We start from the raw sequence: 26322 nt of genomic DNA, 5'->3' as shown, positions 1-26322 counted from the left end.
AATTGATCCATTAAACAATGAAAAAATAAATTTAAAAATAACTCCTTCCTACGGTTTTGGCACATAGGCCCATTCCTGGAAGAGAGATCTGCGGCTACAGTTGAAGCGGCGCTCACCTGCGGATTCTGTTTTCTGCTTGTCGTTGTCGTAGTCCGCCCCACACACCTCAATCTCGATGAGAGGAGAGACGATGCCTCTGCCGTGCTTCGGGAGGTGCCGAGCGCCCAAAACCTTGGAAGAAAAAGCAGCGAAATTCACATTCATACCTCAAACTACAAATACACATGCAATCATTCATTAGACATTTTTTTTTTCTAGATTTGTTCTGGACTTATACAACTCATTTCTAGTTTTTGCTTATAATTTCAGTCAGCTTTAAGTTTATGATTTCTCACACTGCTTGATTACAATTATTGCGAAACTGCTTTTGACTTGTTTTGAGGTGTTTAGACTTCAATTAAAAAAAGAGAAAATTCACATCTCTGAGACGCAGATGCAGTCTGGGAGTTTGCAAGCATACGTGCAGCGTGGTGAAGAGTGTGAGAGAGTGCAAGCAAAAGAAAAGAGAAACAGGTCGCTGTGAGCAAAGTTGTTCTGTGGCAAATTACCACATGTGAAAGACAGCCCTGGTTAGACTGAGCCGAGGGGGAACAACAGTCTCACAGCTCCTCCTTGGAGGTGGTTTCCCATCTTTGCAGCCTACTTGCTGAGTTGTGCTCCCTACAACAACCGACTGAAGTATACAAACATCGCTGAAAGACGTCTTAATATTTCAATGCAACTCTTGCCATGTCGAAGTCAAACAACATGAAGACAGCAACATTAAATTTAAAACAGTCTTTTCATTTTACCAACATGTTTCTTCTGATTGAAAGTAACTGAAGAATTGATGGAAGCAGCAAAAGATGGAAAATAGGATTTCCGACTGTAAAGAATTGCTTCTATTGCGCTCCTTTGAGAAAGGTAGTAATAATTTTATCTTTAATTTCAATAGTGTAAATTAAAATAAAACACAACAGCAATCCCCGATGCACTTGTAATAACAAATTTATGGTAAAAAAAAAAAAAAAGTTTCTGTTTTTATAGTTGAAGTGTATAAAACCACACATGATCAACTCCATCAAGTCCTGACCTCCTGAACCAGAGTATATCAAATTAGAAACCTCTGTGGAAAATGTACAGAAATGATTAAAAGCCTAGAATTTAAAGTGGGTTTAATTGATTTTAATTACTTTAAGAATGAATGCACAGTTCAAGAATCTGTGCACAACACATCTAAAAAATTTTTTATCTAATAATAAAAAACATCATTCATTAGAACAATTTATATGAATGTAAAATGTCAAGGTTACATTTTAAATAAAGACTTTTTCTATTTTTTCCTTTTGGTTCATTTCAGTTCATTTCCAGCTCTTTCTAATTATATTTCACCTTCAGGCTTTTTTTACATTTGAATTCAAAAATAATAACGTCACTACATTTATTTTTGTCATGCAAAACTACAATTAATGCGGTTGTACCTAAACACGTCTTAAGTCTTTTAATTTTATTTTGTAAGTAATAAAGCTAAACCACAATTAATCAACTTTTCCAAGCCGTCTTGATAAACTCTCCTTATCGTCTTTTACTAGAATTAAACCTTGGATTTTACCTCTATTTTCATTGAGACTTGGTCTACGCCACGTAGTGTGTTTTTGTCGAAGGGATCAAAGGTGTCGTCTCTCATGATGGGAGGCTGGAGGACGTAGCCGCTCTTTCCATTCAGCATGAACAGCGCCTGGTTCATCTGCATCGGCTTGTCTGTGGGCAGGCGGAGAGGAAATGGACAAAGAAGGTGAAATGAGTGGGAAAAAACAGAAACAACAACAAAAAAAGAAACCCCAAAGATGAATTCTCCTGTCTGCACTTCGACTTACCAGCAGTCTGAAAGTTGAGCGCGACCAGCTGGGAGCCGCAGAGCCACATGGGGAACGGGTCGTAGTTGGAGGAGTCGAGCCGCTGGCCTCTGGGGTAGATTCTGGACAGCTGCAGCCGGTTGTACTGCAGGAACTTCTTCCCCTTGGTTTTGTTGACGTACTTCTCCGCTTTGGTCTCGGGAAAGGACGACATGTCCTGGAAACAGGCCCGCTCTGTGCCGATCTCTGAGTGACGCAGAGAGGGAGGGACCGCGGCTAATCTCAGAACAGGTTTAACTTCATCATAGATCACTATCTGGAAGTTGTGTGTAATCCTCACTTTCTTCATCAAATGGGACCGGCCTGCAGTAGATGACCAGGTCTGATAGTTCCAACGCAATCTTCTTCCTCCTCTCCATTATCTTGCCTTCTTCCAGCTGAGCACAGAAACACAAAAACGTAAACATGGCAGCAGTAAGGCTAGCATACAGCTAAGTGTGTGTGAAAATAGCATTAGCATTCATGTGCACTGCACCGCACTGTTGGCGCTTGTTGAATATTTACAGCTATTATAAAGGAGACAGACTTCATATTTCTGTGCATTTCCTGACACGCATCCCATATCTGCGTCTTCACCTTGGCCTCAGAAGTCGCAGCGACTTCCTGGATTTTCGTCTTCCAGTCTTGAAGTTCCTCTGCGCTGTTAGCAGCCACGTCCAGCAAAGTGCCCTGCACTGTGTTATTCTGAACCAGAGAGAAGACGAACGGTCTGCTGCCCTTCCCTTCAGTGCGCGTGACTGAAGAGGAGTAAAGAAAAAGAAGAAAGAGGGAAAATAACACATTACCATATCATGTAGGGCTACTATTAAGCCATGGTTAATAAATAAATAAAAACAACACAAATTACATAAGTTCCCAAATAACAGATGCAGTTAAATCTAGATTATGTGTTAAACACTAAGAATTGCACTGAAGATGTTTTGCTTCAATTTTTTTAAAATAAAAATTATTTATTCTAAAGCCACTAGATGGAGATGTTGAGCCGCAGAAAAAAAACACAAGAGAATCTGCTGGATCAATATTTAACTTCATTTGTTCATACTTATATTTTTTTTGGCTGAGACATTGGATTGGATGACATTTGATAACTATTTCCTCTTGTTTTGGATGAGGTGCAGCTGAACAGATTTTTACCCGTTTTTTCTTTCTCTTTTTTTAACTTTTGTCCAGTTGTGATGTGTAACCTTGACAACAAGGTATAGTTTTTACAATTGGGAGCAGCTGATAAGCATCTCAATGGCTCAAATAATACGCAAACTACAATTCCAAATCCTAGAGTAGTTGAAAAGGAGACTTCATGGATTCAGAGCAGAACCAAAGAGCAGAGAGAGAAGGAGGAAGTTCAAACCATCTGTTAAATCAGTAATAAAGGGCAAAGATTGACTCCAACGTTTCTCTGCCCAGCTTTCTAACCACGTGGTCAGATAAAGAGGAGTGGCAAAAACAAAAACACGGTAACTGATGACGATGTCATCCAGAAAGTGTTACTGTGGAACTTGAAATTGAACTGGAAGCATGTTCTGATAGTCATGACAGGCTCATACAGCAACAGTCTTCAGTCAGAAGCAAAACTGACTGCTAGTGGAGATCCTTCCTGCTCATCAGCATCACCGAGCACAGTCACACTTTGAAGATACTTGGACACCTGATTTAAGTTCTGACATTTAATTTCCCATTTGGAATAAATTTGGAAAAAGAAAAAGAAAAAAAAAAAGCCATTCAAACAACCTTGATTCTATGTAAAACATAATTTCCAACTCAATCTAATAAATGGTTTAGGCTTCCTTAGGGAGCAACAGCTTCCATAAAACATTTGTCATAACAGGCAATTAAATTCCTCTGGATGAATCTGGGTCCATTGTTCTTTGCAGAATTGCAAACGTTTACGGCTTGTTTAAATTCCCACACTGCGACTCCATCGGATTTAGGTCCAGACTTTGACTAGGCTACCACAAATGCCCCAGATCATTACACTATTGCTGCATGTTTGACTTTCATGGTATTCCTCACTTGTGAGGCAAGTGAGGATCTTCTAGCCAGATTCATGCTGCCAGATTTCATGTCTCTATACGTCAGGCTATAATCAAGCCAAGGTGTGACGAGATAAATGACACTTGATTTAAAGAGGTTATTCAAATCTCTGAGATCCAGATGCAGTCTGGGTGTTAGCAGGGAAAGCAAACATCAAGCGCAGTGATTAGGTTTACACCTGACCCCTGTTTCACACAGGATCTGATTAGTTTGGATAAACGTTTCCATAGTAAGTAACTCAGCTTATCTCTGTCTGATATTTAAAAAAATTTTGACCCTTTGACACTTAAACACAAATGTTATTCTCCTCACAATGAGAGAATAAAATGAAAACCAGCACAGTAAACGTTATCGTTTTCTTCATGAAACTGTCAAAACTCAGGAGCCTGGTGGTTCAAAGGCAAACTGATAAAATAGGTATATACACAAGCTTTACGATGGTTTCCAAATGCATGCTCAGTCGGTAAAATTTGAACAACCTTATCTTTTAATTCACTGTGGTTTTCCTAGTCTGAACATGATCAAACTATGAGATAAAAGCGTGTGAAAAGCTATATAAAAAATAATCAAGCCCTATGAGCAATGAATTAAGAAAGAGGTTGATAAAACAGCAGTCAGGAAAGAAATAACACAGAAAGCAGGCGCCTCCACTTTTCAGCCTGAAATGTGGCCTGCTGTCAAGGTAACAGGTTGCTCTGCAGCCCTGCAGCAGAGTCTGACAGGAAGTGAAGGGGATACTCACTAATCTGGCAGGAAGTTACGTCCACACTTCCTCTCAGCAGATCTCCGAGAGGGCTGTTTTCTGTAATCTCCTGCATGACAGAGGAGAAGACAAATAAAAGAAACAGATTACAAAGTGTTCCACATTATACAGGGATCCAATGAGAGATTAATGATTATCAGCAGAATAAACAACAAGGTGATGATCCTCACAGTTCTGTCTGGCTCCGCTGCCGCTTGGCTGATCTCCTCAACGTAGTTTGCAGGGAACCACATCTGCTTCTTCCCTCCACAGTCACCTTTCCACCTGCACCAAACACAAAAAGTTAAAGTGCATTTCTAACCAACGTCACAGCGGCACTATATTATAATTCACTCACTCCTCTTGTTCTCTTCCTAGAAAAATGCGATCTCTGCGAATAGAAGAACAATTTCCTGCACTTCTCACTCACCATCCACCTTCCTGTTTGTCTACGTTGGTGATGATGGCGTTCTTGGAGAAGGAGAGCTCGTCGTCTCTCTGAGCTTTGTACTCGTACATGGCTTTGACTGTACACTGGAACAACCAGAGAGAGTTATTAGAAAACCACCGGTGAGGAAGCGCGAGTGTTCAGAGACGCTGGAAATTCACCTTCAAAGTTGGCATTTGATTGGCCTCCACGTAAAAGCCTGGATTCCTGCCCTCATACAGCGACCCGTAGTCTGGCTCCTGTTGGTCAACATGCAGTGTTTACAGACTGTGGAGCGTTCTGACTGGTGGAGTTTATTTATTTTTAATTGATGTCTAGTAAATATGCAGTGGATAGCACTCACAGCAGTGCCTATCTTCTCCAGTGTGTCGTCGTTGATGGGATAGCGTAGCTTCATTTTCCGATACAGAGGGTGCTTTTCATGATAACTGATGAGATCGACGAGGCTGTCGAACTCTGAGGTGCCCAGCAACACAACCTGACCTTCCTGCAGCACTCGGCAGTGCTTGATCTTACCCTCGGCCCTGAAACCAAACACAAATTCACACAGTCATAATGACAACATGCGGTATGCAGTTCAGAAGCATGCAATGCCCAACAAAGGTTTGACATTTTGCAGACACATTTAAATGTAGTTTTGGATTAGATGGACAAACAGTGACAAAAAATTAGTCTTTTAATTTCACTATTTTTTTTTAGAAATTAAAAATAAAAACATGGAGTTTACACTTGAATCCAGTTACTATTACTCATTGCTTTGTAGAATCGTTTCTGCATTATGTGAAGTTTTTAAACCCAAGGATTTCTGCCAGATTAAATCACAATATCTTAATATCAAAATATATGATATTGCTGTAACATCTTACAATATCTTAGTCTATGTTCAAAACACCTTCTTTTACATGTTCACTGTATCCTGTGATATTCACACCAAGATCAACCACACAGGTGGACTCTGGATATTAGGTGACTGCTGTAGGAAATTAGTTGCACAGAAATGTATTGGGGGTATCAGAGTAAAGAGAGCTGAATGCAAATAGACTGCTCATTTTAGTTTAGATTAACAACATGTCATTTCCCTTCCACTTTATTAATAGTAGATTCTGTTTGCCTATCACATAAAACCCCGATAAAACACTGCAGTTACGGGTGATAAAACAAAACATAGAGAGGTTCCAGGGGCATCAATACTGGAGAGCTGCACTAACAGCTAATGGCTAAACCAGGTCTAGTGAATTAAAATAAAAGCTCTATATAGATCAAAAAGGATAATATAGGCATCAGTCAACAGGGCATCAGGATGGAGTTACCTGAATGAAATGGCAAAAGAGTTGGGCTCTGTCCTTTTCCTGACTAGGAAAGCCCCATCACGAGGAACTCTCATCAGCATGTTCTCTGCCTGGCTCCTGGAAAGGTTGGCATGGTACCATCTACAACAAAGAACAAAAGACACACCATGAATAACTTCATTCTGATTCTATGGCTCTAAGTCCATGAATAACTTCATTCTGATTCTATGGCTCTAAGTTATCAATTTATCAGAGAAAACAAAGCTAGGTTAATCCTGAGTTTAAATAAGAACACAGTAAATACATCCGTGAACAGAATCATCAAACTCCCTAGGAATTTAAAAGATTCCTGCAAACTCACTCCTTGCTCTCATGAGCGTTGGTCTGTGGCACTGGCTCGGTCAGCTTCATCTCAAACTCATTGCAGCGTAGCGCCACATGCTGGTAGTGGGTGATCAGAGCGAAGAGCGAGTCGAACACCAGGTTATCTGTCAGGTAGAACTTGGGGCTGCCAGCTTCCTGGCGAGAGTGGATCCGGCAGTGCTGCACGCGCCCCAACCGCCTAGCGTACCGCAGGGGAGGACAGGAGAGGAAGTCAGAACAACCGTGTGCTGCTTCGTATTTTCACTGTTCATGCATTGGCAGAAAGTTACCTAGGTTAATCTCAATATGGTAAAATGTTTCCCTGACACTGGACATTGTAAAAATGACACCTAGCCTGATTGACCTCTAAGACGAGACTAAATAAAATCTCACACAATGCATGCTGTTACTAACACACTTATTTTACATACTTATCATAATTTGGCGCATAACTTGTTCAAAATGAAAAGCAATGCATGCCTGAGCAGCATGCAGGGCCACATTTATTTATAAAATTATTGAAGCGCTTCTGTATGACCTTATCAGCCTCTAATATCTCTGAGGAGAAATGGTGGCTGCTATTTTAGAAGTTGCTTCCTTTCATTGATTGTTTTAGACGTTTATTTCTGCACCGGCCTCCTGAGCTCATCAAAGTCCATTTTAATCCATGGCTGAACTTTGACTGGTCGATGCAAAATCTTTATTTTTTAGTTTGTTTTATGCTTAACTGCTTCGCAGATTCAAGAGAAAAACACCAGTGGGAACCAGAAGCCCTCCACCAGTGTATACAACAGGTGTTATAAATACTGCTGTACATTTTGTTTCTGACCAACGAGTCGCCGTGCATCATGAACCAAACACGTTTTCATTGCTTCTATTCAAAGGTAATCACAAGAAGAAACCTTGTAGATCAACACTATTATAATTTGTCAAATTTGCTTGTTACTTCCTAATAAATAGATCAATCTCAGTTTATTCTCTCAGTTTTTTTTCTAGTCTCATAGAAAAGTCTTAAAGCATTGTGACTGCTGTATTTACCAGAACGACAGTGTGTAGTCTCCTACAAAGGTTTCGCTCTCCCGGACCAGGAAGGAGCCGTCAGGAGCTCCGGTCTCTTGGCAGTAATCCGACAGGAGCCTCTCAGCGATCTGCCGTCCGTCCCGCCCAGCGCCAAGCTTTCCATGAAACCATTTCTCCGTCACATGCTGGTCCATAGTGTTGAGCACCTTAACAGAAACAAAGACATCAGTCAAACTGCAGCTACAGTGTTTCCATACTCTGCAGGATACATCAGCTTTAATACCATTTCCTTATTGGCCACCTTTATCTTCTAGACTAGCAGGTGTAGTTCTGCAAGTTTCATTAACTTCAATTAAATGCTTTTTAAGACCATCATTATTTCAATTTAAGACCAAACATACACTTAGAAATATTTAAGTAAGTTCTGTGCCTAATTATTAGTGTACTTAAATTTGCATCAAAAAGTTAAAAATAGCTCAAATGTTTTGCAATTAAGTCCTTTCTAATGCGCCGTTTACTTTGAGCCTTGTAGTTTTGTATCAGCCAGAATTATAAAACTAGTATGTAATAATGGATTTGAGCACAGAAAAAGTTAATGAAGCGCAGACAACAGATAAATATATCTAAATGTAACAAATATGGAAAATCTGGGCCCAACTTTTGAATGTCTTACATTGAAATGATTAAATTTAAGACATTTTCTCACCCAGCAGTAACCATGCATTCAGCATTAAAATAACCTTCATAGAACTGGTCAACTGTGTTGGTGAGCTCAAAAGTACTCGTAGGGCAAAAAAATATAATTTTTACAACTAAAATTACCAAAAATATTCAGATTTTTTTATTTCACCAACGCAACAATAAACAAAGAATGATCTATAAACAAATACAGTAATGCAATTTTTGTTTCTAGGAAAGGGATCATAAATCCAAAACGCTTTTTCCACGTTTTCCTTGTTTAATGAAAAGCAGCCAGCTTGCTTATTATTTTGGGCTCAAGAAAACTGAAAAAATATTGTCTCTTCTCAGCAATAAAAACAGGATGTAAGCCAAATCAGATTTGGGGGCACCAAGCTGTACTTTATTGTACAAGTCAATGAGAAGATGTGGACTTATTTACTATGAAAATAGTAAGAAATCAGAAAGCTAGACAAAGATACACACTTTGAGTTGCATCTAATATTTTTGTAAGTAGATTTTAAAGCAAAAGTTGTATGTTTGTCCCGATTTATTTAATTTATTCTCGAATCAAATTGAATTGTGGTAGTGGGGTTGGGGGACACACGTAAAATCAATTCTGGGCCACAAATAGTTTCTGGGCCCCACTTTGAACAGTGGGGCCCGTTTTTGATGGAGTTTTTTAAAGAGGAGTTGCTCATTAAAGCATTTGTATTTAGAACCTTTAATTTTTGTAAAGGTGTAGCAAAGATTAGATCAGTCAGACTGAACAAAACTCATCTAAGCAACATTTGAATTTTAGTGTTACTTCTCTGCTTACTGAAAATAAAACATGTTTGCTGTGCATTACTAGTCATTTTTGGTCCTGCAGCTTGAATGTGGTTTAAAAACTTTTTAAACCACATTTTACGTTACATTTCAATGGAACCTCGCCAACCCCGCCAAAATTGCTCTTATGAAATTTCCCTGTTTATTGTCCCCCTCCAATAATGAGATGGGATTTACACCCTTGCTTGTACTAACCTCTTTAAGCTCCTCATCCTCATCATTACCCACGTTATTAGTGGTCTCCTCTGAATAGTAGATCTTATTGTGAGTCAGGACAAAGAAATGAGGGTACCAATCCTGTAAAAAAAAGGAGATAAAAGATGCAATAAAATGAAAAATGTATAAAACTTTCAAAACCAACACATAAGAAAAACTGCAGCACTTTGTGTCATTTTTACAGCTACAACATTTAGAACGACTGGAAGACTTGGGGATATGAGCTGCAACTTTCCAATCCCCCATCTGTCTCTGAACAGCCTTTCATGTGGCATCAGCTCTGCAGTTTCCAGGCAGTGAGAATGCTTACATGGTTAATGGGATCTTCCAGGTAAAGGATGCCGTTTTTGATGGAGTTGCTGATATCATTCTCAGAATAAGGCGTGGCTGTCGGCACCTCCTCGTAGGCGCTGCCCTCTGCCAGCTTCTTATGCTGAGGCACAAAGAAAGAGAAGGACAGTCAGGAGCAGCAACATTTTAACCTGTGTAGAAATGTTATTCCTAAAAGACTAAGAGTGTTAAAGGACAAATATATGTTAGAGCAACACAATATCTGAATATAGAAAAGATTTGACATAAATAAATGGTCAGATAAGTAACTAAAAAAAAAACTGACACACTAACTCTCTGAGCCACAGCACTTGAAGAACCAGGAAGAACCATATTATATGGATATTAGTGTAACACCTGGATCCACCCTGTCTGATAAACTATGATTATAAATAGGATAAGGTTTATTTCCTTGATTAAAAAAATAACTAATTTTCTTGTTAAATGTTAAATTTATTTGGATGGAATGAGCGTGTTTGCTAAAAAAAAAGATCCTTTCCCGCCCTTCAAACCTGAGGGAGGACGAAGCTAAGATCCAGAATTCTTGCAAAAAGATATAAAAAAAGAATAATATTAAAAACCCTTAATTGATTTTTTTTTTAAGGCCCAACCTTAATGAGAATCTTCTTTTTGAGCTGGTTGGGTGAAGGCAGGCCGTCTGCAGCCATATCTACTGCTTTGGTCAGCAGCATGTCTCCAAACACTTTCTTGAACTGGGTGGCCATATTCCTTTGCTGAACAATGCTACAGTGATCCTCAATGGACAGGATGATAGGATACCTGAGGGAGATGTACAGATTAAACCAAGATAGGTTGAACATTTCCTAAAATATCTGTTTCTGCAGACAGACATATTGATAAAGGATGACACATCTACATTCTTTCCACTTGTGCAATCTTCTGATCTCAGTCCTTTCTTAGTGTTTTGTTTTCTTATCGAGAACAAAAGTCATAAAGGAGAAACACAAGCTGGTGAAGACAGGAAGACTCACTCGGATGTGACAAAAGCGTGATCTTTGATGGTGTTCAGAACATCGTTGAACTTGATTTTCGTCGTGAGGGTGTGTCCGTGATAAATAACCGGCATCGAGTCAGGACCATCCCAGCAATCCACTGAAAGCAAACAGACGACTTTATTCTTAGTAAGGAAAACATGACGCATTTGCATGCACCCAAGAAACTGTCACTGTCACGGTTCAGCTAAAAGGTTGAAAGTAATCTTAAAGTTATGACGACAGAGCAGATCATGTGTGCTTACGTACATTCGATGCAGCGACATCCCATTCTCAGACACCGAGCGTACGCCTCCAAGGACGACTCGCTGGCAAACTGGTCTCCCGTCAGGTAGCTAAAAATAACCAAGCAAGAAAAACGTATGTACATAAAGCAAGTTCATACATTAACAGCCAACCAGAAAGAACAGACACACAGTGTCTTTGTTTATGTATTAAACAAACAAAAACAGCACAGCAAAATTATAAGTCCTGTTTCTCTTTTGTCAACAGAAGTTCTTGTTTCATATCCATTCAAACAGACTCAAAGGAACATGGGAAATTTTCACTTCACCCCTTCAGAAAGTATTGTTTCACTTCCAGGACAAAAGGTTATCATCAGAAGTGCCTTTCTCACACTTTTCAATGCCTGGAAAAATACTTCTTCTTACTGAATACCAGCATGAATATTATTCTGGGACATAACGAGGAAATAATACGCTTTTATCTGATACAAGAAGTCAGTGTAAAAGGCTTGTTTGGGGAAGAGGATGCCAGGCTTCAGCATTCCCAGGACCCGACTACAATTGACAGAAGAAAACTTTCTTCATCGGGGCAGCTTTTCTTACGTGTTGTGTGAAGAGGAGATCCAGTAGTGGGACAAGGGGTTGTTCATGTTTTCAGCACACACCATGTCCAGGGAGGAATCCCAGATGGTGTTCTCTTTGGAGAAAAGGTATGTGAGGAACTGCAGAGAGGAGAAAAGAGCAAAAGTTTGTGAATGAAATTATTTCAGAAATCTTGGCTTGGTTTATCCACAGTTAGCCCAGTTCAAAAAGTGAAAATTCTGTATTGAACATGGAGATAAATCTTAAACAAAATTACACTGCAAAACCAATAACAGATTATATTTAATTTTTAAATGTCAGGTGACTGAAGAGTATGTGCATGTACATAACAGTAGATTATGTAATGCTGTAAGGTATGATTGTGCATAAATTACTGCATTAATGCAGATGTTAAGGTAGCTCAGGATGCTTAAATAGTCACCATTAGAAATTAGCCACACCCAACAATGTTTACATTGTTGGGTGTGGTGTCTCTCCTTTTCATTTTGACAAGAACATCAGACAATAGATGACCTTAAGATCAGGCAGGTTTTTCCTGTCTGAACTACATGGTGATTAAACCAGGTATTGGTACCTTTGACAGTATGAGAAGGCATCAAGTTCCAATGGAAAATTAAACCAGCATCTCCATAAAGCTCGTCAGGAGAGACATAAAGTGGTCTAAAATGTCCTGATAGATGCACTGACATCCAACTTCATAAAATACAGTGGAGCAACATCAACAGATGACGTGTCCCCAAAATTACCACCAGCTGTGTAAACGTCACACTGGACGTCATGAACCAGATTGTAAGCTGCAGTCTACGCCCTTTTTTTAAAGATTTACTTCAGTTCTCTCCAGGATGCAGTTATTCCTTCTGCTGTGACACCTTTTCCACCACATTTATTTCCATCTGCCCAACTTCCTAATAAGAAGCTTGCATTCAGCACTAAGACACATAAATAAAATAATCAGAAACAAAGGGATAGACAAGAATGTTTTGCAGTGACTTAAAATGAACAAACAAAAAAAAATGCTAACAACACTAACGTTCATCTTGTTCATTATGTCCAGGGTGCTTTAAGAATAATTACAGATTGTTTAAAATGCAACTACGGTAATGCTATTTCAACTTTTAGTCATTATGTGAAAACGCAACAAGAAGTTGTTGGATTTTGTTTTTGCCGTAAAGAAAAGACAGTTAAGGCCTGTTTCACTGTTATACATATCCCTGATAATCTCCGGCTTAAAATCTAAAATCCTTTGGGTGGTCCACCCTGGAATGAACAGGATCACCTCCTGTGTCAGCGGATTGGTTTAAGATCTTTGAATGTCTGTGGCTCCAATCATCTGCTATTAGTGACAACGCGCCGTCCCATGTGGATGTTTGTCACTGTGGTTTCTCGGTTCTGTTTTTTTGGTCTCTCTTTCTGAAGGTGTAGTAGCAGACGTCTAGGGTATTTTCTTGTTTTCTCTTTAGCCTTCTTTTTCTCTGGTCTTGTCTCATTTTCTCTTAAACTCTTTATCTCACCTCTCTCCCTTTTTTCCCTTATTTACAGTCTCTGTCTACTACATTTGAAGTGTTTTATAAAAATCAAGTGGCAACGCTCCACTGACAACTATCCTAGAACTAGAACCACATTGTTCAACAGGAAACACTAAAAATATTTTAAAAACAGGAACAGAAAAAACAGGGTGATTATACCACTAATTTAGCACTGGTACTGTTTCGGATGGGGTCCTGGTTGAAACTGCAATACTGGACAAAGTCAATCCTGGAAACAATTATTCTACAGACTGTAAATGCTTTAAAAACATATTCAGACGGTAGTGCAGGTTCAACTGTTTCTGTACAGGAAGAAGTTTCTTGAGTCAAACCCAAGTTGAGACCTTTCTGTGTGGAATGTGCGGTTTCAGTGCTACTTTGTTTCTGCAGTGGTTTTTAGATGATTTACCCCAACTTTCATTACAAGTCAGTGGTGACACGTGAGATATAATGCAGCATCTTGCAAACTGCTAACAAAGTAAAATTACTTTACTGAACTCAAGTGAGTTTCTGGTCCAGCTGAAGACTGTATTTCTGCTTGTTAGGTGAAGGTATTGTCTAACTTTTGCCAGCATCTCCTGCAGACTGGTTCTCACCAGCTTCCTTTCCTTTTAAGTCATTACATTATTGGTGACCACAAAAGCATCCTTCGCATTCTGCAGAACTGTCATGAAGCCTTTTGGTAAATAGCCTTTTCTGACTGCGTAGGAGATGGTATTTTAGGCCAAGATCATTGGTATCCATACATATCAGTGTCTGAATAATCTCCCACCCACAGCTGTAGCACAGAGAGGGGCATTGGAAAACTTTACACATCTGACATGTTTCCATTAACGAGTGAAACCCTTAGAACAGAAGAGGGTAATTTATTTACCTCCTCTGGATGGAAATATGGATCCTCCACTTCCCTTAGGGGGTCTTTCAGGTAGCTAAACATAAACTCCTGAACCTTGTTGTTGTCCGAGGCCCACAGTTCCTTAAATGCCCAAACAATACATAAAAAAATAGAGTCAAATTAGAGAGCACAAACCAAAACAAATTCAGTGACATGTTAAATAGCTGAGGGATTACCTTCTGGCATTCTACGAGGAAGCTCTGGAAATCCTCCAGGGTGATCCTTTCATCAACTACGTTACCCATGAACCTGTTTGAGAAGAAAGCAGGAAATTAACAACTGACATTCAAAAAAAGACAGACTGTTCACATCGGAGTCTCGTTTTTAGGACCTACCTTTGCATAAAAGGGATCTCCACCTGAAAAGAGGTTTAAAAAAAAAAGAAAAAGAAAACAAAATATTTTAGTTAATTTCTATCACAGTGCTGTACTAATGCTGTGTGCAGTCCTGCTTATGTAGACAGACACAGACTTCCAGCAGGTTGGGTGAGGCCACTGGGGTCATCCATTTAATGTGACCAGAGTCTGTCTGCTTGCTCATCTGTGTGTCATAATGGCCTCCACTAGAGGGGTTTGGTGGGTTTCAGCCGGTGCATATTGATCTTGCAGCCATTTGAGAACACACAGATGGGGGATGAAGTGGGCCTCAGCAGGGGATCGCAGGAGGGGAAGAGTGATGGGAGCACATAAAATGCCTGCACTTACATTTTTCTGTGCATCGAACATGAGGTTTCGATAAAGCTGGGCAAACTGGCTGAAGGTCACGTCTCCATTCCTGGTTTCAGAGTCCTTACAAAGCAAGAGGAGATGGATGAATGTGTAAGGAAGAACCTTCACGATAAAAATCATAAATCTTATGGTGGAACAGGAAGTGGGCAGGGAGAGAGAATGGAAAGGTGGTCTGTGATAAGACGGAGAGAGGTTACCGGAAGTTTGTCTTTGATGAACCTCATGTTTGGCACCTTGTAGTTGACCTGGCTCAGCATGTTCTTCAGATCCTTATAGGATATCCTACGCACACACACAGGCACGTTTTGTGAAAACAAAAATCATTAAACACTAAAATGCATGAGCACGTAAAATCCATCCAGCCTGGACACCGTCCTATCAGATTTATTTTTCTACTGCTTCATTTCTACTACAGAGCCTGGAATTGTTGGCAGGCGATGAGAATAGCCTTAAAAAATAACAAAGACAGGGATGTTACAGACAAACATCTCTGCACATCTCCTTCGTGCTCTGCAGTCTGTTTCCTGCTGCAGGAAGAGGGGCTAGTGTTTGGCTCTTAGGTCAGTTCCTTCACTACACCTCAACTGAGCGCTGACAAAACACCCAGCATCCAGATGGAACCAGTTCACTTTACTCTTGATTATTAAACAGCCACTGGAAGAAGGAAAGTTACTTGCTGCTGATCTAAAAAAGGGCATTTCACAAAGCAAACTAAAAGAAAATATCTTGTTCTCTATAGCAGTGGCGACCAAACTGTTTTTTTTATTTATTTACCAAAACCATAAAGTTGAAAGTGCTGAGCGATATAAAAATTAAAAAAGAATTTTTTAACTAATTATGATGAACCTGTTGAATGTTTGCAGTCAGACTTAAACAGTGAAAGTGAAAAGTACAGCATACAAATTCACTATACAGAGATAAACACTTTAAGGCTTTATTCCTTATAATTTTGACTATAGAAATTTAGAACATTGTGTAAAAGTTGCCCATTGAGTGACTCTAATCAGTTTATCAACTACAAGCACCTGTAAAGGTTTTCTGAGCCTGTCTCTGTCTGGGTCAGTAGGACACAGTCTTGGGGAAAACTGCTGACTGGCCAAAAAAAATACTGGACTGTTGCTCAGTGGCCAAAAGTCCTCATTTCAAAAGAAAGTACGTTTTTCGTTTTCAAATCAACATTAGAGTCCTTTTGTAAAAAGTGCAACTGACAATTTTTGAGAAATACCTACAGCATGTGTTGTCATACATTGTAAAACTTTGCAAAAAGAGGATAGTCACATTTTCTTTGATGGGATGTTAATATTTGTGAAAACATTAAAAAAGCACCCAGTTTTCAATTTAATGGTAACAAAAAGAGATCTAAATATAATTTGTACTCTTAGTGTAATTCTGTTGTGGAACTCCGAAGCAATAATTCCATAAAAAAAATTTCAAACTGCTAAAACTTTCATTTATTATTATATCTTTTTTTGAAAACACTTGATTCTTTATCATTTTTAGAAAAAGTATTTGAGAGCCATTTTGGAATGAGCCTGTGCCACAGAGAATTCTGGTGCTGTTGTCAAGAGGAAGATAAGGGACACCAGATCCACTGCTTCCATACCACAGACTTTGTGATCTGTGAGCCATAATCATCAAAATTACAACACACACAGGCTTGAAATATCCCACTCTATGTGCATATGGAATATATGCGCAGTATAAATGAAAAATATTTAGTTGTGCTTAGGCCTGTCGCGATAAACAATAAATCAATTAATCGCACGATAATTGAAAATTATCCACCTCATTTTAATTTATCGGCTTTATTGTTTCTTCCTGCCTTTTTATCTTTCTATTGATGACACTGGATGAAAAGAGGCTCAACTCCGGTGCTCTCCACTGACCCCTCCCTTCCTCATTTCCTTAGCGTAATGCCGAGCTCACACTACGCAATTTTGGAATTGTCGACCAACCGTTGGCCCATTTTCAAAACCTGAGAGACCACACACTAGCCGACAGCAATCATAGGTATAACGGGTTCAATCATGCCGTGTGGTGTCCAACAATGGGCATAAAACAATGGCTACAAGTCCAGTTAACTAATTTTAAAACCAGGCATTAATCAATATTTTACTACAATCTACTTGCAATGCATGTGGCTAGTGTCAGTGTAAAGTCCTGACTGAATGAAAATCATTATAACCTATTTATGTCACGTTAACGATGAACAGCTGAAAAGTTACCGGGTTTATCAACAGCGGTAGCAATTTCGCTCCAACCCCTCTCCTTGCCATTTCTGTGGATATTCTTTGCACAAAATGTTGAATAAACATTAATGTTGTTTCCACATATCATCTCCAATGTCCGCTGGATTTTGGGTTGTGCAGTGTCAGCTCGCACGGAGGGGAATCCGTGCTTTCTGATTGGCTACCTGTCCCATTCAATAAGCGGAGTTCTCGCTCCCAGTAAATCCCACACGCTGCAGTGATAAAGTGGCCAAGACAATCCAACATGTTGAATAAGCCTGATTTAGATTGGAGCGGCCACGACGTTCTACCGACTGAACCCAACCAGTCGGAACACACTACGAGATAATCGGTTGCGATTATAGCAAATCCAATCTTAAACGTTGGACGTTGTAAGATTGTCGTAAGGAAAAAAAATATGTAGTGTGAACTATTGCATCAGGTAGTCGGATGTGCCCATCTTCTCTATCTAAATCTAATGATTATTGAAGGGCAATATAGTATACAAACTTCATAATCTGTACTCTTGGTTGAATGTAGTTTTTATTTCCACTTTGGTTTTACGATGTTTATCAGTTCCAGTGTTAAATGTTCTTTTGAAAATAAAGTGTATTTATTTTTGGCAGGATATTTCCTGCATTATTATGTCATTACCATTGCATCAGTTTAAAATGGTCTTCAAACAATATTATCGTTTATCGCAATAATTTTCGAGACAATTAATCGCTCAGCAAAATTTGTTATCGTGACAGGCCTAGTTGTGCTGTCTAGAACTTACCTGTCCTCTCTGTTGCGATCAGCAGCATAGAACTGCTTGCGTAACCACCTAGAAGATGAGAATGAATGGACTTAACATTTTTAATAAAAAACAAACTTGGATGATAAGGACATGTTTGCTTTAGTGTACCTTTCTATTTGTAATGGTGTTGGTGATTTCAACGTGTCGTCCCTGAGCCACTTTAACCCCTTCACCCACATGGACATCTCCTCATCAGATGTTGCTGAGCGGTTAGTAAGAAACAAGAGTCATAAATATGAAGGCACTACATATAAAAAGCAGTCATAATTGAAAGAAAATGTCCCTTTTTCCACCAACTGAGGTTTGCTACAATGACAGATGAAGAATGTTTGTGCGCATACCTGCCAAGCTGAGGGATTTAAGGCGAAACTCCGTGCCATAGAGAATAACGAAGCAGAAGTTGTCAAGCCGTACTGCTGAGTCCTCGACATAGCGCTCAAAGTCCCGGGACTTCTGACCAGGACGGATCTCTTTGATCTCTCGAATGTCAACTGTAGGACCAGACACACAGAAAACAGTGAGCAAAACAAAAAAAGTCGCCATTTCTTTTCAGGACCATTTCCAAAGACGATGGGAAACTAGGCACAGGGCCATTCACTGGAATCCAGATACACCCAAGCTTTTAAAAACTGATAAAAACACTTTTTGCCATACCATTTCCTTAATTACATGCACTTAGTACTCTACTTACTGCTGGGCTATTAAGTAAACATCCCCTTCATGAACTGTGCATTCCTTCATCACATGCCCACATGATTTCTGCCACTGAACCTGCACTTTGAAGCCCAGAACACAAGACTAAAGAACGCACAGATGAGCCTGTGAACTTCATGAAGTCAGCTTTGATGACATTATATGGTAAATATATTTTATAAATGGTACTGTTTGAGAATACTGCAAGAATGCATATGAATTAAAAAAATATCTATATTTATTTTCTCATGGAAAGTTTACAATTTGTAATATTTCCACAAATTCCCAACCAAAATTCCCATGAAAAGTTTCTGGGAATTTTCCACCCCTTGATGTCCTTTCAGGGAATAATGCAGCATCGCCTCTGCTAATCTGATGTAATGTACTGCCAGACGGCTGCCTGTAGGAACATCATTACACTTTGACTTTCTTAAGAAAATCTATATTTGTGTTTGGGAACATTTCCAAATAGGAAAAAACACAGTCAGTCAGGGTGGAAAGTAAAAGGGTGAGTCCCATCCACTGTTTAGCAGCTGACTGCAGGGTAGCTGCTGGAGCAGACAGCCCGACTAGTTAATCAGTTAATAGCTTTTTATGCTTGAGGTGTCCCTTAAAGAGCAAAATGTCAACAACTAGAGATGCACCAATATAATTTTTTTTGCCTATATCAATATCCAATATTAATATTGCTGTTATGGCCAACATTTAACAATGTCTTTTATATTACATCTAAATTTCATAAAAGTAAAAAAACAACCACACCGCTGCTATTGCTTCTCTGCTTCAGTTAAAAATCCCACAACCCTGCACTGCATCACTGTCATAATGAGCAAACAAACACCACATAGTGACTACACTTCCTTCTCCCTCCCGAAACAGAAACGGTAACAAGTTGGAAATAAACACTTGATATTGATTTCAGTACGGTTTTAGTTATGGTACCAACATAGATATAAAAAACAAAACAAAACAAAAAAAAAGACTGACATTGTGTTAATGTTGATATTTTTGACATCCTTGTCAAAAACTTCTCATATTTTGTGCAATAAGCAGCTGAAAACTACTACTAATATTAGCAAGTCTGCATCATATTTATTATCTTATTATCATTCTAAGTTACAGTATAAAAAAAACATTGTATGGTTAAGAAGAGCATCATAATATAACCATTGTTAAATTATTTTAGGGACAGATGTTTTTGCAACCAGGAAGTATTGGTCATTTTTGGTTTAAATAAAATAATTTGGATTATTTTGACTGGATGTAAATCTTGTGTTGTAAAAATACAATTTCTACTCCAGGTTATTATAGTCAGAAACTCATAGTCAGACATTTGCCTAACAGGGAGAAAAAAAAAAAAACATTAGTAAAGCTTAATAAGAAACAACCTTTTCCATTCTGGGCCTGTAAATGACAACATTTTCTAAGACATATGGTAATTCTGTGGTAATGTTAAATACCTACTGAAATAGCTTCAAGCCTCCTAAGAAATTTTTTCTTTTTTTCGTTTAAATCTTATGTATAATAATTTTAAAAATAACAGTTGAGCTAACAGAGTAACACGTTTTATGCGGCCCCTAATCACATGAAGCAGAGGTTGAGAACATCAGCCAAAACCACAATTGATTCACTTTACGTGCCATACAGTACAAAGATAACCATCAACACGAATGAGACAAATATGAAGCTTACAACCAATAAATTCACTTCAAATTGCATATTGCATCATAGACACTTCTATATACAATCCGTATTCTAACAGGAAACTGAGCCAACTATGCCGCAAAGAGACGCAGCAAATAGATTCTGTCCTCTTTAAGGTGTGTCTTGGTGTGATTATCAAGTAGTCTGGAACTTTCCAAGAGTAAAGGCTTGAAGAAACTCGTTGGGTCCCTGTCGGTACTACTTTAGTAGCTTTTGAAAACCCAAAACTCTCCTTCTAAAAACACACATTTCTTTCAGCTCCTGCTCCTCTTCCTGCCCCCGTACCACACATCCTGTGCTTTTGTCGCCTACACACCACATCTGTGCTTGTGCATAGGTGACAGTGTGCATGCTCTTTTGTCGGGTAGTTTAAACTAGGTCTTCTTGTAGCTTGCCAGTCATACCTCACATCTCAGTTTACTTCACCCTCTACACAGCCAGCAGACATCCGTTGACTGCAGGGGAGCTGGAGTTGCTGTTAGTCATTTTGAGTCAAAATATTTGGAGGCTTGTGTCAGGAAGTAAAGGAGATAGCCAGAGGTGTGACCTAACCCGGGGAGTTGAGAGAAGGTATTCCTGCAACACACCTTCTTCAAGTTCCTTCTCCCATATCGGCCAAATTCCAGTTCCACAACAAAGTTCTCGTATTTGTTTCTTTTAACTAAAAATGCTCATGAACGAGTAACTAATATGGCTTCAGGTTTTTATTTAAGTATTTAATCGTAAGACTACTGCCATATTATTTGTTTAAGTGGATCCTTCAAGAAACACTGTAGCTCACAATATGACACTACGCAATCCACATTAGTTAGTTTATTGGCTTAAGTTAAACTGGAGACTCCTCTTTTCTCAACAGCTGCCCACAACAACATAACTCAACCTTCTCCAAAACACTTAAACTGGATCGATTCAGCGCCAGAGCTGAGCTCGTTTTCCAATGGGGAAAAAGACGAAATTGGCAGCATTTTTATTGGAGCTCATTCAGAAGTCCTTTAAGCTTGCGTGCTTATGTTCCACTAATTTGTTGATACAGATCTCATAAAAAACACTGAAATGAGTGTCAAGAGTGTAAAAAAACCCAAAAAAGTGCGTCACTTACAAAAGAAACGAGGTCTGAACTGAGTGCATTTGCCCTTCTTTTGCAGGAGGGCTGGAAAAAGCAGGTCACAGCGACAATAAACTTTCCACACATGAATGCAGGTTACTCACTGCATTTCTACAGATCAGCTACACAGAACCTAATGAATGACTTACTACTTAAAAAGAAAATAGGACATATTTTATGATTTTTTAACTGTTTGCTCTTACTTTCATTTACATGTTTAAAGTCTTGAAATAGTTAAGGGAATAACAAGAGGCAGAAACTTGCGACAGAATGGCACTGTAACTCTGCTATTCTCAGCAAAGTAAAACAAGAGTTTTTTTAAAAGGCAAATTTGAGCTAAATGCAGCAGAAAATCCTGATAAATAAACTTTAGGGTAGTAAACACCTGTTGCTATGGTGTCAGACTGTCAGGTTATTGAAAATATGATCGCTGTGAGAAAACACAAATAAGGTGTGAGTAAACGGCTGCAATTGAAATAACACTACACATTCACCTGGCTTCACTGAAACCACTTTCTGGTCTCTGAGCGGATCGTAACGGTGCAGTGCAATAGGACATGACACACAGGTTCATCACATATTTCTGTTAGAATAAAGTGCAAAAGTACTCTGAACGCACTACCATACTGTACGCCATCACTCCGTATATTGTTGCACACATAGCTGCATAATATGAGAAATGACGCTGGAATGATCAGACTAATCATTATTAATTAATTATTGAAATAATTGCTAACTAATTTTGTAACTGATTAATTGTTAAGTAGAGCATACAGACTCAAAAAAGGCCAGAGCAGCAATTATGATAAAACTGTAAAAAAAAAAAAAAAAGTAAAAAAACTATACATTTTGCATTAAAGATACAAAAACATTTTGTCTGTTAATGTGTCCAAATCGGATTTCCTCAAGTGGTGTTTAAAGTTTCAGTTTAAACTGGTTCAAATACTGTATTTTATCCCATATTAAGCACCTTTTGCCATCCAATTAATAATCGATTAATCCAAAAAAGTATGAACAGATTATCTCTGTTTATGATATCACTGTTTATGATAAGTCGAGGAGAAGTTTTTTTTTTGGCTGCAGATGTGTCCTTTGCTACAAATGATGAAGTGTATACTAAGGGAATACCACATTTCTGGCAATAACATGTTTATGGGAATACTTTTTTTTTTTCTTCATTTTGCAAGTTCCACGTGTTCGAACTGAAAAGGGGAAGCAAGCATTCAGTGTGATGGTTCCTACAGCCTGGAATCAGCTCCAGTCTGAATTCAAGATGTCAGAACTGATTTCATTGGATTTATTTCGAGCGGTTCTTAAAAACAGGCAACGAGAGTCTATTAAACAGTGTCACTGCTTTTAAATTGTTTTCTATTGTTTTACACTTGTGCATATGTATTAATTTGTTTTATTTCGTAACCAGGTTGCTGTGTATCGCAGACTTCTGCCCAGATCCCTCTTGAAAATGAGATCTAGATCTCAATGGGGTTTACCTGGTTAAATAAAAAAAAATAAAAAAAGTATTTGTATACATTCATGTATTTCTAATTTTGTATATGCCATTTTTAAAATCTGATTAATTGTCAGAATACTTGATAGAATAATCGGTTACGAAAATAACTTTTGGTAGAAGTCCTAAATAGAAATCCATGCAATGGCAAACATTGCTGGAAAATATTGTGATAAATACTTTTTTTTTTTTTTTTTGCTCAACTCGAGTCCTCTCAGCACTCAGTGTAACAATCGGGACCTTGGACAATAATCTCTGACGTGCAGATGAGAGTGCATCCAACAGGTTGAATATCGTACTGCAATGCAAAATATGTATTCATTGGCATCATTAGCCAGTGATTATTGCATTCCAAATAGGTTTTTGCAATATCAAGAATATAACAATAAAACGCTAGCAGTAGCAACTGTTACTTTTAAAATCATTCACTTTAGAAATGACACGTAGGAAGAAATCTATTCTTTTAAGCCCTTTGCAAAGAACAGAAAGATAACAGCTGGTGAGCTCGTCTGCACTCAATAGAAATGCACCTAAAATTGAGCTGCTGACCAAAAAAGCACAATTTTCAGCCTTGATTAGTAATGGCTGAATAATAATAAACTCAAATGTTTATTTTTTCAATTGGTGAACACACAATACACAAGACGTTTTGCTGCAGACAATGTTACTAAGAGAAAAGTTGACGTTAGCCATTTTTAGTTTCATAATGAAAATAAAGTCAAAGAAACATGAACAGACGCAAGAAGTTATTTAAAATGAAACTCTACTTGCTGCAGCATGCCAAGTCATGTCAGTAGGTTATTCAGGCTGTGAGACAGTGAGAGAGAGCAATACTTGCACAAAACTGTAGTTGCTAATGAAGACAGCCTTTATAGAAGTCTCAGGGAATACTTTTGGAGAAAGCTGTTTTAGTAATGCCCACCCTGCTAACTGTGCTAATTGCAAAGATGCTATAATTTTAAAATTAAACTGCAATTATTTCACTTCTACAGCAAAACAATACTTAGCATTAACTGCTCTCTTAGACACACTGATGTTGATTCTGCTCACAATATAACTATTTCTTGAAAGAAAAAAAGTCAACTGTAAAAAAAAAAAAAAAAATGAAACAGTGAAAAGGCTGTGATTGAAAGTGAGTCCATAGAATAATTTAACAAATGATTAGTTTCTATGGCTCACATGTGAGTAATAGAAACTTGACTTTGCTAGTCAAGCCCAAAAAAGTGAAACTTTTCTATAATCGTCTTTTTGTTTCATCATGTTCTGTAACTTACAGAGACACAATCTTTAATCATTATGTTTCACTTGTGAATTAAGTGTTACAATATTTGGTTGTCTCTTTTCTGCAGTTGACAGACTTTTGTAACCTCATTATTTGGGTAAATATGTACATAAAACATATCACCACCTGTGTTTGAGATCGTTTGTGCTTTAAGAATCCAATCAGCACTCGTATTTTGGAGTACTTTGTAATCATATTGTGAATATTTGGGACTATTATGAGACTCTTTTGAACCTTGTTATGCAGCTCTGACCCCACTGACCTACGTCCAGAGACAAAGACCACTGCTGACACAGCAAAGTCAAATTAATCTCAAGAGGTGTCTGTCCCAGTGGTAAAAATGTACAGAAATTCAAGAAAAGTGCAGCTTTTACTATTAAAAGTCACCCTGATAGGTGACCCAATGGTTTAGAGTCGATCCTTTTCCCCAACATATCATTAAGTCTGTCACGATTACAAAAATTTACTGGATGATAAATTGTCCCAGAAATTATTGCGATAAACAATAATATTTTTGATTTGAGATGAATTTTAAATAATATAATGATATTGGCATAATAATCCACGAATTGCATTATTTATTGATCTCTCAAACATCAATAAGATTTAATGTCTAAGAACAATTAAAATACCATTTAAACATTTTAAATACCCAAAATAAAAATAAAAAAACTCTAAACAAAAATAAAATGGAAATAAAATCAAAACACAACCAAAACCGTAAACATAATGGATTATAAAGCCTCTGTAAACTATTAATAATTAGGCTCAGACAGGTAAACAGACAAAACTACCAGTTTTAATTTATTATGCTATTAATTGATTTATTGCGACAGGGTTACATATCATACTAAGCACCAACAAGTCATACTGAAAAACCTTTATGTTGAAGTCGCCTCTCAGGTAAGAGGACTAAGTTAACCATGTTCGGAATCGGTGAGGAGCTTAAAAATAAGGAAACTACGAAAGGTGTAAAAAGTTTCTTTAAAGAAAATCATTTTCTACTGAGGCATGTTGGCTGCTCCATCAGGTTACTGGAGGTCAGATTTTAGATGACAGTAAGGAGCTGAACGCATTACAGCAAAGGTTTTCAGTTCAAATATATTTCACCGCCTGTAGACATAAGACACTTCTGTTGATGTTGCTCAGTCAGCTGCATGCCTTAACATGAATGAAAGTAATTATGCAAGTTTAATATTATTTTACAAAGTTAGCAACAAGTCAGGAAAATGTTCAAGTGTGCGCACTAAAGTTTACTATAGGAGACTGAGCAAAATCGTTGCTTTTAGCTTTAAAAATAAAGACAGTGCGACTTTCGCTGTATATCTCAGAAGTTAAAAGTGGCAGATGGCTTTGATGCATGCTCATGTCACTTGTTATCAGGACCATGCTCAAGCAGAATGTCAACAGATCATCTGTGAGATATACAGTAGATCTGCTGAGCATGATGTTGCAACAAATCTATTTTTGACTTTTAAGAGTGAGACCCTCACCTCTTAAAAAGACTGAGATCCAACACTTTTTCATTTGAAATTCAGTGCATATTTAACAACCCCCAATTTTCTGTAAATTAATCCTCATAACCACATCCTGCTTTACCAAGCCACACGCAAATCTTAAAGCATCATATCATGTGTAAATCACATGTTATTAGGTTTGAAAAATATGCTAGAAGAAAAAAAATAGATGAAGGCTAATTCACAGAATTTTCACGCAGAAAATATGAAAAATAGTCTTCAGCTATTATAGCCGTTTCCTTCTACAATTGGTGTGCATCATTCCTTAACACCACTGATATGATAAGCGGTAAATACTCCAGGCCAGACTGATCCTGATTGATGACATACTTCCAGCAAATCCCAAAGACTCTATTTCTGTACATTAATGAACAGCCTAAGCTAATTTCACCTCTCCATGAGTATCGAATAACAGCTATGAGCTCATAGCACATGGCTGTATGAAACCCTTCGCTGCTTAAAACGACAACTAAGCTCCCCATCATTTCATTTCTTCTTCTTCTTCTTTTTTTTTTTGCATGCTCTCTCTCTCGTTGCATCCGGAGCAGATCGCAGCTGTGCTCGAGCCGACAGACAGGAGACTTAACGACTCACCGAA

At 38.2% G+C, this 26322-nt stretch overlaps 1 protein-coding gene and 1 long non-coding RNA gene across 2 annotated transcripts in view; one reads left to right on the top strand and one right to left on the bottom strand.

The window, feature by feature from the left end:
• Nucleotides 1–26322, bottom strand: part of plcg1 (phospholipase C, gamma 1) — a 40182-nt gene that overhangs the window by 7895 nt on the left and 5965 nt on the right. The window contains exons 3-29 of the mRNA XM_032575901.1: nucleotides 18258–18407; nucleotides 18025–18118; nucleotides 17896–17943; nucleotides 15087–15171; nucleotides 14866–14949; nucleotides 14497–14519; nucleotides 14338–14410; nucleotides 14141–14242; nucleotides 11741–11859; nucleotides 11163–11248; nucleotides 10893–11013; nucleotides 10512–10680; nucleotides 9881–10003; nucleotides 9550–9651; nucleotides 7867–8054; nucleotides 6827–7027; nucleotides 6487–6606; nucleotides 5520–5700; nucleotides 5338–5415; nucleotides 5159–5262; nucleotides 4920–5013; nucleotides 4729–4798; nucleotides 2532–2692; nucleotides 2236–2332; nucleotides 1917–2141; nucleotides 1652–1800; nucleotides 117–231 (exon numbers count right to left, since the gene is read on the bottom strand). Of these exons, the coding sequence (XP_032431792.1) occupies nucleotides 117–231; nucleotides 1652–1800; nucleotides 1917–2141; nucleotides 2236–2332; nucleotides 2532–2692; nucleotides 4729–4798; nucleotides 4920–5013; nucleotides 5159–5262; nucleotides 5338–5415; nucleotides 5520–5700; nucleotides 6487–6606; nucleotides 6827–7027; nucleotides 7867–8054; nucleotides 9550–9651; nucleotides 9881–10003; nucleotides 10512–10680; nucleotides 10893–11013; nucleotides 11163–11248; nucleotides 11741–11859; nucleotides 14141–14242; nucleotides 14338–14410; nucleotides 14497–14519; nucleotides 14866–14949; nucleotides 15087–15171; nucleotides 17896–17943; nucleotides 18025–18118; nucleotides 18258–18407 (3162 nt within the window). The remainder of the gene's footprint in view (nucleotides 1–116; nucleotides 232–1651; nucleotides 1801–1916; nucleotides 2142–2235; nucleotides 2333–2531; nucleotides 2693–4728; nucleotides 4799–4919; nucleotides 5014–5158; nucleotides 5263–5337; nucleotides 5416–5519; nucleotides 5701–6486; nucleotides 6607–6826; nucleotides 7028–7866; nucleotides 8055–9549; nucleotides 9652–9880; nucleotides 10004–10511; nucleotides 10681–10892; nucleotides 11014–11162; nucleotides 11249–11740; nucleotides 11860–14140; nucleotides 14243–14337; nucleotides 14411–14496; nucleotides 14520–14865; nucleotides 14950–15086; nucleotides 15172–17895; nucleotides 17944–18024; nucleotides 18119–18257; nucleotides 18408–26322) is intronic.
• Nucleotides 17095–21027, top strand: LOC116728118 (uncharacterized). The gene is made up of 3 exons (XR_004340949.1): nucleotides 17095–17684; nucleotides 17876–17877; nucleotides 21014–21027. It is a non-coding gene; the product is annotated as an uncharacterized LOC116728118 (long non-coding RNA).

The sequence above is a fragment of the Xiphophorus hellerii genome, chromosome 1, assembly GCF_003331165.1.
Source record: "Xiphophorus hellerii strain 12219 chromosome 1, Xiphophorus_hellerii-4.1, whole genome shotgun sequence".
Taxonomy (NCBI): domain Eukaryota; kingdom Metazoa; phylum Chordata; class Actinopteri; order Cyprinodontiformes; family Poeciliidae; genus Xiphophorus; species Xiphophorus hellerii.
Note: the sequence above shows the minus strand (reverse complement) of the source record. Positions and strands in the feature narration are given on the sequence as shown.